General features: G+C 62.6%; 1 protein-coding gene across 3 annotated transcripts; it reads left to right on the forward strand.

Moving 5' to 3' along the window:
• The first annotated feature begins 4,246 nt into the window (after positions 1-4,246).
• On the forward strand, positions 4,247-9,676 carry LOC132317597 (Krueppel-like factor 2). Of its 3 annotated transcripts, none has more exons than XR_009484118.1 (5): positions 4,247-4,339; positions 4,608-5,583; positions 6,433-6,901; positions 7,927-8,220; positions 9,314-9,676. XR_009484118.1 is itself a non-coding variant. In XM_059821968.1 (3 exons), the coding sequence occupies exons 1-3, from the start codon at positions 4,247-4,249 to the stop codon at positions 6,606-6,608; spliced, it is 1,245 nt and encodes a 414-aa protein (XP_059677951.1). In that variant the 3' UTR covers positions 6,609-7,737. The 3 variants fall into 3 exon arrangements, 1 of the variants encoding a protein (XP_059677951.1); XR_009484119.1 differs by having other exon boundaries at positions 8,026-8,220; XM_059821968.1 differs by lacking the exons at positions 7,927-8,220; positions 9,314-9,676 and having other exon boundaries at positions 6,433-7,737.
• The last annotated feature ends 4,677 nt before the right edge of the window (positions 9,677-14,353 follow it).

A 14,353-nucleotide genomic window follows, 5' to 3' on the forward strand; every position in this document is an offset into this window, starting at 1 on the left:
GTTGGGACATCTCTCAGGACTGTGCTGGGTGCCATGTCCCCTCCGGGCAGGGGGATACCCCATCCATCGCGGTGCTGGACCCTGTGGCCCTGTGCAGAACCTGGTGCTTTCAGCTTTCCTGTACCAGTGAAAGTTAAGCAGTGGAGGAAAAACGTTGCTGTATGTTATAGAGGAAGAGAGGTAAAAAGGGCAGGAAATTTGCACCATGTCCATTTCCCCTTGGCCCCCGGCCGCTGCTCATTCCGGATTCGGGATTTGCGTAGGCAGAGTTAAAAATAACAGGGGTATATAAAGAAGGACGAAGAGGGCTGCGCTGGCCCCGCAGCCGCCGGGGCACAGCCAGGCAGCAGGCGGAGATCAAAGCAGGATGCGGTCCAGGCGGCGCAGTGGGGCTGGGACCACGTGCGGGGTCTGGGGGGTGCCATGGTGCTGCCGTGCCGCCACGCCGGGGGTCAGGGTGCCCAGCTCTGCCGACTCGTCAGCCTCCCTGGGCGGGCAGCTGGGCAGCACCCGTGGGAGACTGGGCCATGTACATTCCCGTAGGCAAAGACGCCACCCCTGAGCCCTGTCCCTCCGCAGCCGTGTCCCACCACAGCATTTACTCCACGGTGACATTCACTGGGAGGGACCTGACCCGGCTCCCCTGGCCGGAGAGCTGCACAGGGAGCCTGGATGTGGCCCCCAGCCAGAGCACCCCATCCCAGGGCCGAGCTCCCTGCCGGTGCTGCTGGGGCACTGCCTGCCTCCCCGAGCCCCCGGCAGCCCCAGTCCTTGGTGATGCATCCCAGTGCTCCCCAGGCCCAGGGCAGGCAGGGCGGACACAGCAGCTCGCTCGGCCGGTGCAAACGAATCTGCCCTCTGTGCCCTGATAACATTGTGTTTGTTGCAGAGCGGGAAGAGCCTGCCAGCACACGATAAGAGCAGATGACTTTACTCTGGACCCGCTCCGGATTGAATTATGCTTTAATTTCATTTTCGGTTCCTCTTTTCTTTTCAGGAGGGGAAGGGGGTTTGGGGGGTGCGGGCAGGTCTGGGGGCTCCTGGACCCTTTTCCAGGCAGGCCAGCCCCATCCAGAGGGGAGGACAGAGAGTAAAACCCGGACAGATCCGCCTTCTGCTCTCAGGGATGTAACCCCGGAGCGTCACAGCAGCCCAGGTTGTCCTGCTGTGTGGGTCCCCATGGCACCTCCCCATGGGATCCCCTGCAGAGCTTTTGGGGCTCAGGTTTTGCCTCCCACCGAAGCAGAAGCTCTCCGGGCTGTGGCACCATGGCCCGTGTTGGACAGGCTCCATGGTTCCTGTTGGAGAGGGGGCACCGAAGGTGCCCTGAAGGTGAGTCCCCGGCTTCACTCCAGGCCCCCAGGTCCAGCTGACAGAGCACAGGGGCAGACACAGTGCTGGTGTTCTTCAGTTCCCAGTGTTTTGTGGGGTAGGGGACTCCCCTGGGTCTACTGGGGGTCCTGCTGGGCAACCCAGGCACTGATGCCATCTCTGGCAATGCCATGGGGCATCGCCTCTCTGCCTGCCCCAGAGGTGCTGCATGCCGTGGGGAGGGTGCTATGGGGCCATGGCACTGTTGGCAGGGCTGCCGATGCTCTCAGCTTGATGGAGTCACCTCCCGCACACCACGCTGGGCATGGCACGGTCCTCTGCTGCCAGATGTGCCAAGAGCAGGGATAACCATTAACCCTTTCCTCTTTGGCCATCACCTGAGCGGGCGGCTCTTCCCACCCTCTGTTTGCTCTCCCGCTGAGCTGCCGTTTGATCTCTAGGGATGCCAGCGACTTTACAGCCTGCTGTAGTGGTGTGGGAGATAATCCATGTTTCCTAAATGGGTTTCTCTCAGCAGTGGGCTGTGCGCACACCGGCTGCTCCCGCTCACCTCTCTCTTGGCTCGGAGGAGGCTCCCGCGGCCGAGGGGCTGGCAGGGCTGCAGCAGGGACACCCCCGTGCTCACCCCGCGGCTCACAGCAGGCAAATCCCTCCCATGCTGCCCTCCCCAGCTCCCTGCGCGGTCAGTGCTTGCAGCGCTTGTGTTGGTGCGGTGCCTGGTGTGGTGCCGCTCCCCTCCGTGCTGGCCCTCCCACCATAGCATCAGTAGTAAGAGTTTCCTGGGGAATATCCCACATTTGCAAGAAATATTGGCTCTAAAAATGAACCCGATCTGCTGGCGACGCCTCTCTTAAAATAAGCCAGTGCCGCATGGGTGCAGATGCCAAAACTGCCTGGAAAAGGGGAAAACCAAGTGGAATTAGTGTTTGTCTCCTGTGGCATCTGATCTCACTTACCTATAAAAGTTTGGGGCAGGAACTGCCTTGCTATTAATTATTATTTGGCCAAGAAACAAATAATGGGATTAACCGGTAACTTAAATAAGCTACTCTGGGGGCCAGGCTAAAAGAGATTTCGAGTGATGCCCACATGCTTCTTTGCCACTTCAGAGGTGACTTTTTCTGAAGAAGGACTTTGCAGCCTGTGTATTTTGACCCACCGGGTAGCATTAATAAACCTGCTCCCTCGCTGGCAGCCAGGCACGCGGGGCCCAGGCAGCAACCCAGTGTGTGCTCTGGAAACCAGGGCAGGGATTCTTGGTAAAAGGGGGAAGATTTGAATCGTTGTTGTTCCACTGGATTACTGAAATAATTTATTGTAATGCTCCACCCTTATAATTAAAGCGCGGTGATGAAAGCAACTGGTAGAGTAGCTTTGGATCCAGAAGCAGCGTGTGCGTGTGTGTGCGCGCACCTCACCTTTGGTGTTTATATTTGTTTTTTTTTAAATCGACTCCTTGCTTCTGAATAGTGCAGGCAGCAGCCCCAGTTCTTAGAAAGGTATCTGGGGATGGAAAGCCCCAGAAAGCAGGGAGACAGGCTCCAGGAGATAAGGGCCATTGCTTCTTGACAAGCACAACAGTAGCAGGGCCATTCCTGGTACTGGCTGGATGGGAGCCAAGCGGAGAAGGTCTTGCTACGAGCTGGACAGGGTGGCAGAGAGCTCCTGGGGAGGCCTGCGCAGCACCCCGGGTCTCCATGCCACGTCCTGACTCGCTGGCATGGAGCAGGGTACCGGGGTGTTGCCTGCAAGGTCGGACATCCTGGTCCCCTCATGTTCCCCACCGTTGGAAGCCCTCGGGCGGACAGCACTGTCCCAGGGGCTCAACGGGGCAGGCAGGGTCAGCCAGAGAGCCCGTGCCCCCCACGGCAGGGCGGTCAGAGGCTTGGCCACGGCACCGGTCCCCAGGCAGGGCAGACAAACGTCCCGCAGCGGTTGTGGGGCGAGATGAGGCGATGCAGGCAGGGTGCCAGCCCCCCAGCAGGGTCTGCTGGGCAGTTATCTCGGCTCGCACACGCACCCTGCGCACGACCAGATGGGAGCTGGTGCGCTCTGGGCTGCTGATTGCCTCACTGACAGCACCGGCACAGGGGGATGAGGCCTCACAGGCACTGTAACATGAAGCGAGTGGTGTGGGGGCACCGGCGCTCAGCCACTGCGGCCCAACCGCCCGGCAGGCACAAGCACCCGCTGCGACAGCACCTTTGCTTGCTGACCCGCTCGGCGTCCCCCATGGCGAGCGCTGCGCCTGGCTCACCAGCCAGCGTGGTCTCAGCTGTAACCCCGCACCAGACCTCCCTGGCACGCTCCCGCTTGCGTCCACGCATGCTGGCACGCGACATGGCCGTTGCCCCTGCCCCACTCGGGGCAGGGTGCCAGAGGACCCCTGGCTTTACGATCTGCAGCCCCCCTCCCCCCTAGCAGTGTGGGGCAAGGCGTCAGGGCACCGCTGCCCCACTCACGTCGTGGGAACGGGCAGGAGGGACCATGGGCTTTGCGATCCACACCGGCACCCCTGCCCCTTCTCCCGCCGTGTGGCTGGGCGCGGGTGGACCCGGACCCGGCTACGCAGCCCTCGCTCGCCGCGTGGCGCAGGGCGCGGGGACCCCCGCCACGCTGCCCCTGCCCGGCCGCGCGGGCAGGTGGGCGGCGGAGCGCCGTCGGGGCAGGGGCGGCCGCCGACGCCCGCCCGCCAGGGCAGACCCACGAGAGGGGGCGTGGCTCGGGCGATAGGGGAACCAATGGGAGACGGCGGCGGTGAATATCAATGCCGGCCGGGCCAATAGGGGCGCAGCCATGCTGTTAACAGCTTAGGGGCGCGGGGCGGCGCAGAGCAGCGCTGCCGCCGCCGCGGGGAGCGGAGCGGTGCTGGGCTCCGCGCACCCCCCAGCCCGCCCCGGTTCCCCGGCCCGCTATGGCGGCGGCCGTGGACGAGAGCACCCTGCCCTCCATCTCCACTTTCGCCAACCTGCTGCCGCTGGAGGAGCGGCCCGCCGACATGCTCCACGTAAGCACCGGGCACCGGGGAGGGGGCGGCAAGGGGGGGGTACGGGGCAGAGCGTCCCGGGCTGGGGCTCAGCCGGGCTGGTGAGGGCGGCCCCCCCTCCCGCCGTCGGAGGGCGCCCCGGGGGCGGCGCAGTCGGAGCGGTGCCGGACTCGTCGGACGGGTTGGGGGGTGCCGCCGCCCCGAGCGGGAGGCGCGGATCGCGGTGCCCGAGCGGCGGGCGCCGCCGCTGCCCTCGCCCCGCCGGTCCTGACGCCCCTCTTCCCCGCAGAGGATGCTGCAGCAGGACGGCGCCGCCGCCGTCAAGCGGGAGGAGGACGACCTGGGCAAGTTCGTGGACTTGGACTTCATCCTGGCGCACACCAGCAGCGGCGGGCAGGGTCCGCCCGGCCCCGGCCCCAACTACCCCCTGCCCGAGACCCCCGAGAGCTGCGGCACCACCTATGACAGCGACGGCTCCTACCCCACGCCGGGCAAGTTCCCGGCGCCGTACCCCGAGGGCCAGGGCCACAGCTACGTGGCCGAGCTGCTCACCCCGGACCTGCCCGGCCACTGCGACCTGCAACGGAGGGAGTACACGGAGCTGCGGGTGCCCGGCGGCCCCCATCACCACCACCCCCATCACCACCCGCCCCTGCACCCGGCCCTGGCCCGCCCGCTGCCCCTGGACCCCGCCCAGCCCTTCGGGCCCCGCATCAAGAAGGAGCAGCCGGAGGAGCGGTCTTGCATGCTGGGGCTGCCTGCCGCCGAGTACCTGGGGCCGGGCGGCGGCGAGCACAAGCCACGCGTGGCGCCGGGTCCCGGGCCGGGACCGGTGCCGGGGCCGCCGCTGCCCTACCCGGGCTTCGCCCACGGCCGCCTGGGGCCCCCCGAGGAGCCGCTGCCCGGCGCCGACCCCCACCTCCTGGCCGACCTGCCGCCCCACTACGCCGTGGCCCCTCACCGCTACGCGCCCCACTTCGCCCCCCAGCCGCCACCGCCGCAGTTTCATGGACACTTCAGTGTTTTCAGGGAGCCCCTGAAGGGGCCGGGCCCGGCGGGGCTGCCTGGGCTGCTGGTCACGCCGCCCAACTCCCCGGTGCTGGAGTACTTCCCGGCCGGGGCCCCTCCCGAGGACTGCAAGCCCAAGCGCGGCCGCCGCTCGTGGGCGCGCAAGCGGACGGCCACGCACAACTGTGAATACCCGGGCTGCGGCAAGACCTACACCAAGAGCTCCCACCTCAAGGCGCACATGCGGACCCACACGGGTAAGAGCGTGCTGGGGAGGGCAGCCACGCAGAGGGGATGCGCAAAGGGTCCCGGGTGGGGAGACCGGGGCACACGGTGAGACCCACGAGCCCGTCTGGCGTGGTTCCAGGAGGTGTGGAGGGGCTCCAGGGGAGGTGGCACCGGGGGCGCACGGAGAAGACCGCCGGCGGTCAGTCCGGAGGCATAAAGGCTCCCTGTGGTGGGGCTGGGTGGGAGCACCGCGAGAGACCCCGCAGCCGGCATGGGGCTGCATGGAGGAGTCCTGCGTGGGGCAGGGTGCAAGTGGGGATGTCCCTGGGAGTGCTTAGAAGGACCCCCGTGGTGGGGGCAAGGGTGCACAGGGACCAAGGCACGCAGCAAGACCACCCCCACGACACCCTGCCCTGGCCTCAGGGCCCAGGGGTGCCTGAAGGGATAGGGCCTGGGGACACATGGAGAAGACCCCCAGCTGGGCTGGGGGCTAATGGAGGGGGAAGACAGACTGGGGGTGTATGGTGAGACCCCCGCAGCAGAGCTGGGACAGGGCATATGGTGTGGCCCCACAGCAGCGATGGGCAGGGGAGCACCCGCAGTTTGAAGCGGGGCAGGGGTGCCCAGAGGACGAGCCCCATGCAGGGCATATGGGACAAGGCAGCACATGGGGAAGGGCAGGAAGACAGGGGGACAAAAGGAATGGTGGGTCAGGCAGAAGTGTGTAGGGGATGAGTACGCAGCAGGGCTCCCCTCTCCTAAGGGTGGTGGGCAGGGATCCCTTCTAAAAAGGGGGTGCTGGGCAGGGGAGCACCCGGGGTGAAGGCATAGGGAGGGTGGGGAACTCCAAGCCCACTGACACCCCCTCTCCTCTGCAGGCGAGAAGCCCTACCACTGCACCTGGGAAGGCTGTGGCTGGAAATTTGCCCGCTCCGATGAGCTGACCCGCCACTACCGCAAGCACACAGGGCACCGACCTTTCCAGTGCCACCTCTGTGAGCGGGCTTTCTCCCGCTCTGACCACCTCGCCCTCCACATGAAGCGGCACATGTGAGCGGCGGGCTGTGGCCAGACTAAGTGTCCCCAGAGCCAGCTCACGGTGTAAATAGCATCAGGCTGGGGACGGCACTGGGGAGCAGCCCGGCCGCCCAGCCCTCTCCGCTTGTAGTTGATAACTAGTTTTCTCCTCCTGCCCCTGCTGTGAGATCTGGGCCCAGCTGAGTGGTGGGGAAGGGCTGCTTTGGGGTGTAGATGGGGAGCAAAGCTGCAAGAAGTGTCTCCAGCCTCTGCCCAGGCACCACCACTCAGCTCCCCATGCCTGGAGGGTCCCCCCCAGCCAGACACCTGGTGAGTGTGTGTGTGTGGGGGGAGCTGGTTGCAACAGGGATCTGTCTCCAGAGCTCCTGGCTTGTATTTGGCATCAGCTTAAAAACCTTCCTCCCCCTCTGATCTTGGCACCCCCCTGGCTCCAGGGACTATGGTGGCTGACTCCAGCTAGGTTTTGGCTGGAGATCTGCACCCGCTGGGTGCGTGGGTCACAGCACTGGGAAGTGGGTTGCTGGTCTTCTCGGTTGTGGCCATCAGAACAAACCTCCTGACCCAAAAGCCCAGGCTGGACGGGGCAAGGGTGGGACCTGACTGTGGCTCATTGCTATAAAGGTTTGCAGGGGTTGGCAGCACAGCATTACCTTGCACAGGGAGCAGGGACGCTCCCATTGCCAGCTTGGGAACCTGCTGGGCAGACTGGTCCTGGCCATTCCCAGTTTTCTGCTCAGGAGCCTAAAATGTCTCTCTTGGCTCTTGTCTGCTTTCATTTGTCTTGTTCTTCCCCTCAGGATGACACCAGGTACTGCTGCAGCTGCCTTCCCCATGCTGCTTTTTTAAATTTAGTGTGTAAAGGACAGCGAGTCCAGCTATGAATGCCCAGGTCTCTGCTATACTTGAAACTTTCATAGAGGGAAAAAAGAGAAAACTCAAAAGAAAATGAGTCTTTTTATGTGCAGCTTCTGCAAAGCAAGTTGTAAATTAAACAAAGCAGTAATATATATAATGTTTCTGTTTTTTTAATATATTTTTTTTCTTCCAGCTGGGAACATAGATGAGTCTCAGCTTTGGGAAGTGCACTGTTCCTGTCTGTGTATATTGTTAATTAACATTTCTCTGCTTGGGCACGTTAGGTCTCTCGCACTCCGAAATGTTACTTTTCTTTATATGCAAACTGTTGAAATATTGTGATCTGCTGTATAATAAATAAACAAGGTGTAAACATGAAAGCCAGGAGAGTTTACTTTAAAGCTTTCTTCTAAGAGGAGAGGGTGAGGCTGGGCTTGCTTGTCAGTAAATATTTATATCGATGTTCATTTCTGCTTAAGTTAGCTGCGGAGGATCGATGGGGAACGCCCAAGCCTCGGCATCCGAGCAGCATCTCCTGTGCAACAGCTCTTGAGTCACCCTACTTCCCCGTGCCTCAGTTTCCCTAATCTGCAGATGGGGCAATTGCGGCACCAGGATGGCGTGACTGGTCCTGCGGTGAGTCACTGCCGAGGGGAACGGCAGCCGAAACCGTACCAGGAGCCTTGCTGGTCCCGTCTTCTTCCTGAGCGGTCCCATCCCACTGTCCCCTGCAGGAAGCTCTGCAGCACCAGCCTTGCGGTCACAACCGGGAGGTCAGTGGCAGCTGCCTGGCCCTGTGTGCTGTCCCTGCTGTCCTCCTGGGGGTGGCCCAGTAGCTTGGTGGGGTTCAGGTGCTAAGGTTTCCCTGTGTTAATAGGTGGTGACTCAGCACAAGTGTGCTGGCAGGTCCCAAGCTCAGCAAGCAGGTCTGGCTTCATCCCTCCCTCCCACGGCTGATTACCCGTGATGCATACATCCCTCTGAAGGCTGGGGCTTGTCTGGACCTGACACCATGCTGGCAGTGCAGGGAGCATGCCGTACGGACTGTGCGGTGCCCTGGCCCAGGGTTGTGGTGGCTTCTTCATCCTGTGCTCGCTGCCGCAACCCCTAGCAGCTGGCCAGGGCTGGGGGATGCCCTGGGGTTCTGTGCCCTGCACATGGAAATGGGGTGTAGTTGTGCTGCTAGCATGGGCTGGGCAGGGCTGATTCTGCTTCTTCCCTGTTTCCTGCTTGCAGTTGAGGAGAGTCAAGCTGAAAAAAGAGATGGGAATGGCAGAGCGGGACTGATACGCCCCGAGGGGTGGCTAGTGTTTTGGGGTCAGGCTGAGTGTCCCAGGGCTGGTGCCCAGCTTTGGGGTTTGCCCTGAGCAGGTACAACAATGTGGGTGTCTCCAGGCAGGATGGCAGCAGCTTGAAATGTTGTGTCCTGCCCGTGGGCCCAGGCATGGGACCATGGGACTGCATCCACAGGTGTCACAGATCCACCAGGCTCAATCATTTGTCCTTCCCACAGCTGCCTCTACCCTCTGCTTGCCCTACTTTGAGAGGTGCCTGCGCAGGGATGACTGTGCTGGGACACAAGTGACCAGTGATGGGGCACCAGGGGTGTCTCACTCCTGGGACCCCTGGTACCCAAGGGTGAGGGTCTGATGCTGGTGGGGCGGCTGGAGCAAAACTGCTGCCTCTTCCCTGGAGACTCGTTCAAAACGTCACACTGAGGGAGAGGGAAAGGTGTGGGCTGTTTGAATTAGCGATGAGTCAGGCTGGCAAAGCCAGATGGGGAGAGAGTGCGTGCCTGCGTGTTTGTGTGCGTAGCAGTAATCTCTGGCTTTGTGTTTTTATTATGATTATTATTTTTATTTCCAGGGGAACGATGAATTTCTCCAACCATCCCGTCCCACTGGAAAGGCTGGCTCTGCTGTCCTGTCCTCCCTAAGCATCCTGGGAGCCGGAGTGACGGTCTGCGGCTGTTTTGAGGTTCAGCTCTGAGATCAGAGCACAAACCAGTTCTTCCTCGCCTTTCATCATCGCTGAGCTGGGGCGGGAGTGAGGCCCGGCTCTGCTGCCGCTGCCTTACATGGAGGCGAGAGCAGGGAAAGGTGCTTTGGCTCCTTCTCTGGGCAGAGCTGCTCCAGGTTGGCTCCCCTGGGCCTGGAGCAAGGTGCTCCTTCGGGCACACGATGGGGCACGGCGGTCGCAGGGACTGGCAGGGCCGGGAACCTTGCCTGGGTGAGGAGTGGCTGTAGTGGAAATGGCAATTACAGTTAATTTGCTGTTAATAAAAAACACCCTCTTCAAATTGCCTGGGCCAAGATGCATGCTCCATTGGAGAAGGGAGCCCAGTCCTATCTCCAGAAAAACCTGCCCTGCAAAGCGATGAGGGCAGCAAGAAAACATCCTTGGCAGTGCTGAGGAAGGCAAGGCTGGGGCACAATCCCTGCCTGCGGTCCGTGCACCTGCGGTCAGCTGGAAAGCGCTTTGCCCCAGCCTGGCAGGGGCACACGGGGACCCAAAATGCACCAGTAAACCGGGTGGGACCCTGCTTTGCAGGAGGCGTGGCACTAACGGTGTGTCCTGTGCTGGAGGAGAGTGGGATGCTCCGGAGAAGCCGGGGTGGTTCCTGAAGGGCTGATTTATCCATGTACAACCCCTGGGTCTGTGGCTGGCCCAGCCTGGTGCAGATCTCAGTGTCCTGGATCACACACTGGGCTGCTGCAGGGACAGTGCAGAGGGAAAGTTGGCTGGCAGGGCAGTGCTGCGGTGCCCACGCCACTGACCACACTGGGGCCACGCGGACCCCGCTCCAGGACGTATCTCCTCCCACCAGCCTGACCTTCCTTTCGCCCCTTGGTCACCTCCTGGCAAAAAGGCCCGCAGGAGCTGTGGTGGAGGGCGATGCAGATATCCCTGAGCTCCCCTGCAAACCTTAGAGGTCAGCCCCGTGGCTTTGGGGTGCAGTTGAACAGGCACAGTGGGGAGGCAAGTGGGAAAGGGAAGGAGCGAGGCATGGAGAAACACGTCCCAGCAGAGGGGTGAGTCATGGCTGCAGTGTGGCCTGGCACCCTGCAGTCACCTGCCAGCAGGAGCGGGGCCCTGGGGGTTTCATGGCTGGAGGGGGAGAGAAAAAGCAGCTTGGGTGGGTTTCTGTCCTCTGGGGGTGACCCAGCTTGTGGGGATCCCCTGTGCTGCAGCCAACAGGTCTCACAGAACTGGCTCGGGGATGTGGGGCCATGGGAAAAAGGCAGGGGTTGCAGTCTGGGAGGGCTCCTTGCCCAGAGCTCGACCCTTGGGATTGCTGCAGTCCACAGGGACAGCATGGAGCTGGGGAGGGGATGTGGGTACTGGAGGTGGCACGCAGCCTGGGTGCTCCAGGGTGGGAGGGATGATTTGGGGGTGCTTGGAGGGGCTGACACAGACCTTTCCTCGCCACAATGCAAGGTGGGAACTTGGGTCCCCAGGGACGGGGCGTCCCCACTGAAGGATGCTCCCAGGGTTGGTATCCCCTCTCCTGGTGGGGTGGTGGGAAGTGTCCCATCTCTGCCATGGGGGGAAGGTCCAGCAGCCTGTCCCGGCATCCCTACCACTTGGGGTGGGCCAGGCGCCGTGATAACGGGGCTGTGGCTGTCACCGCACCCTTAGGAAACATTTGGCTTCAGGCACCTGAACCCACGGGGAAGTGATAACTCCCTGGCTCACTCACCCTGTCTGGACCCACACCTGGTGCTATCGTGCCTTAGTCACACACCGAGAGTTTTTCCATTGCCGGGCCCCAGATAACCTCCTCCCGCCCCACTGACCGCAGTGTTTGCACTTGTCCTCCTCCGCTGGTGCCAGGCTGGGAGACACACACACCTTGAGCCCCAGGTTGGAGGCACGCACACCTCTGGCCTGGGGCCACCTACCGCCATGCCTGGCAGCCTGGACACGGGCAAAGGGCACAAGGAGCATCATTCCCCCAGGACCCTGGGGTGGGCAGGTGGCTGGTCGGGAGGGGGCCAGTGTTGCTCTCCTGCCAGGGCTAAATGCGGGGGGACATCCCTCCCCCAGCTGCTGGGTGACAGTGAGGTCACCCAGGGTTGCCACCCTCTGCCCGCAGGACAGCAGGAGATGGGTGATAGGGTTGCAGTGACAGGACAGTGATGCTGGCTGTTGCTGTCCCCCTGACAAAGCCATGGGGCACAGGAGCACTTGGCTCCCCACCATTGCTGGCTTTCCCCAACCCACTGCATTTCCTGGGCTGTCCCTGCACCCCAGCAAGGCAGGACCCTGGTGCTCCAGGGAGGTGACAGACCTGGGCACGTTTCCCCATGCAGGACTCTCATGGACGGCACTGGGGTGTGCAAGCTGACCAAGGTCTCCAGCTGTGCCCCTCTGCTCTTTGAAGGCCCTGAGATGCAGTGGCTGCTGCCCAGAAACAACATCTCTGGGCCCCTTTGAAGGCAGTGCTAATTGCTGCAATGCTGATCAGGTTAGCAGAAGCACCCAGCTAATGTGTTTTGCTTGCAGGTCCATCCTGGGGGGATGCAGCCCTGCAGTGACAGCCACACTCACAGAGGTGCGGGGGAGGCGAGCTGTGAATAACACAACCCAGCTGTCCACAATCTCCACCTTTCATGAGGTTAAAAAGCTGCTACCCTGGGGAGAGGACCTCAAAACATGCTGTGGGCTTAGTTTGTTGAAGAGGAATGGGTTGATCAACCTGCACCACGTCAGAGCTTGGGCTGAGTCCTGCTGGGTTAGGGCTGGAAGCTGGGCTTGAGCAGGTTAGGTCTAAAAGTGGGGGATATAATCAAAGCCCAAGGACACTGAGTGGCCACCTGTCTCTGGATTTTATTTCAGGACTGGTTGTGTGTTCTGTAAGTGCTGTTTAACAACATGAACAGCCTGTGAACGACCTGCGAGCGAGGGGTGAATAGAGAGATCCTCTTTCTCTGGTCTTAGAAAGCTCTCCCTTGCAGCAGCAGTGCTCGGCTTGCCAGGCAGGCAGAGCAGGGGTGACAGTGTCAGCAAAGGCAGAGGAAGGCAGTGCTGGCCAGACAGCCCTGTCTGCCTCTGCAGACCCACCTCGGAGGAGCGTGGACACCACCTCCGGGCCAGCTGGGGCAAGAGAGCAAGAAAAGATGCTAGAAACGATTAGGAATGGCCACACGTGCTGATGGAGAGAGGGCTTGGGTGGATGTGGCAGAGCTGAGAGCAAATGGGCAAGACAGGAGAAACCTGGGGACCAGCTCTGTGTTTGTGGGAGGAAGGGCCAAGATGCTAAAAGCCATCCCTGGCAGCGTGTGAGGGGACAGAAAAGGGGTTAAATGATTCCTGGGGACAACAGATGACACTCTGGGGCCGTTACCAGCTCCTGTTGGGGCACACTGGTGCAGGCTGGGCCCCGGTGCGGAGGTGACACACCAGTTCCTGTGGGAAGAGATCGCCAGTGGGATGGGAACAGTGGCAAGTCCAGCACAGCCTGGCTGGCATTGAGGGGCTGCATGTCCCAGTCACCCCGGCACAGCAGAGTTCAGCTCATCTTGGGGCTGCTGCGCAGAAGAGATCCCCTCAGGGGCATCCCCTCTCCTGGGCTATCCAAGGTGGCTGGCAGATCCCTCTGGATCTCTGTGCCCCATGCCAAAACCTTCTGCTTTGGACAAGCCTCCACCAGGCAGCCTTGCTCCTGCCTCAATGCAGCGGGAAGGTGATTTCTTGAAGTCCTTCCTGGCCCCACACTGCTGTTTCCTCTCCCTTCCCCATTCCCCCCCTCTCTTTCCTCCCACAGGGAAGAGGAAATGGAACAGTCATATTAATAAAACTTTCACTCTTGGCTGCCTGCAGCCTCAGGTAAACGCTACGGCTCTGGAGTGCTTTGGGAGGGTTTCCTTTCCAAGCGTGAAGGTGAGGAGGGTGCGCTTTGTAAAACGAAGCCAGGATGGGCAGCCGGAACGTGCCTCGTGGTGCAGCGCCCGCCTGGCAGGCAGCCACCTGGCATGGCTGGCTCACCGCTGGCAGGGAGAGCAGGAGGGTGCGACAGCCGCGAGCGAGCACCTCGGGACCCAGCGAGGAGATGGGAAAACTTCTTACAAGCTGTGCAGGGAGCCGGATCAGCCCCGAGACCCTGGGGAGAGCAGGGCACTGCCACCAAGCTGCCCTCCACCATCATGCTGGGCAGGCGGTGGGGTAGGGGCGGCCTGCCACAGACCTGCTCCGCAGCCCCCATGTCACCAGCCGAAGCAGAGCCACCGCCAAGGCCCTGGGGGAACGCCCCCCCCCCCAACTTGTCGCGTCAGGCAACTGCGAGGGAAGGATGGGAGCACCCTAGGCGGCCCCGGGCGTCCCGCACCCCCCTGCTCCCGCACACGGGGCGACCCCCGGCCGCGGCCCGGGCTGAGGTGGGGGGTGCCCCGGGCCGGGCTCGGAGACACCCGCCAGGCCCGGGCCGAGCACGGCTGTGCTGCCACCTCCTGGCGCGGGAACGAGTCCCGCCTGCAGCGGGCTCTCCGCCCAGCGCGGGGAAGGAGGTATGTCGGACCCAGGCGGGTCCGGGTGCGGTCGCTGGGCTGCGGGGGAGGGAGCGTCGGCGGCGCCAGGCCCGTGGCGGCCGCGACCTGCCGGGAGCGGGGCGCGAACCCTCCATCCTCAGCCCCCGTGGTGCGTTCCCCAAAGGGCTCCGGGCACTTCCGGGTGCCTCTCGGCGGAGCGGAAGTGGCGCTGCCCGGGCCGCTGTGGTGGTCGCACCGTCCCGGTGGCTGCGGAGCCGGCGCGGGTGGGTGAGCGCGGGACCGGTTCGGCTCGGGGCTGCTGCGTCCTATGACGGCGCCTCGTCCCGCCCGTCCTCTCGGGGGCTTCCCGGGACCCCGCCGCGGGGCTCCGGGCCGCGGGCTCGGCGTGCGTGGCCCCCGGGACCGGCCGGGTACAAGG

This window comes from Gavia stellata, chromosome 10 (genome assembly GCF_030936135.1).
Source record: "Gavia stellata isolate bGavSte3 chromosome 10, bGavSte3.hap2, whole genome shotgun sequence".
Lineage (NCBI taxonomy): Eukaryota > Metazoa > Chordata > Aves > Gaviiformes > Gaviidae > Gavia > Gavia stellata.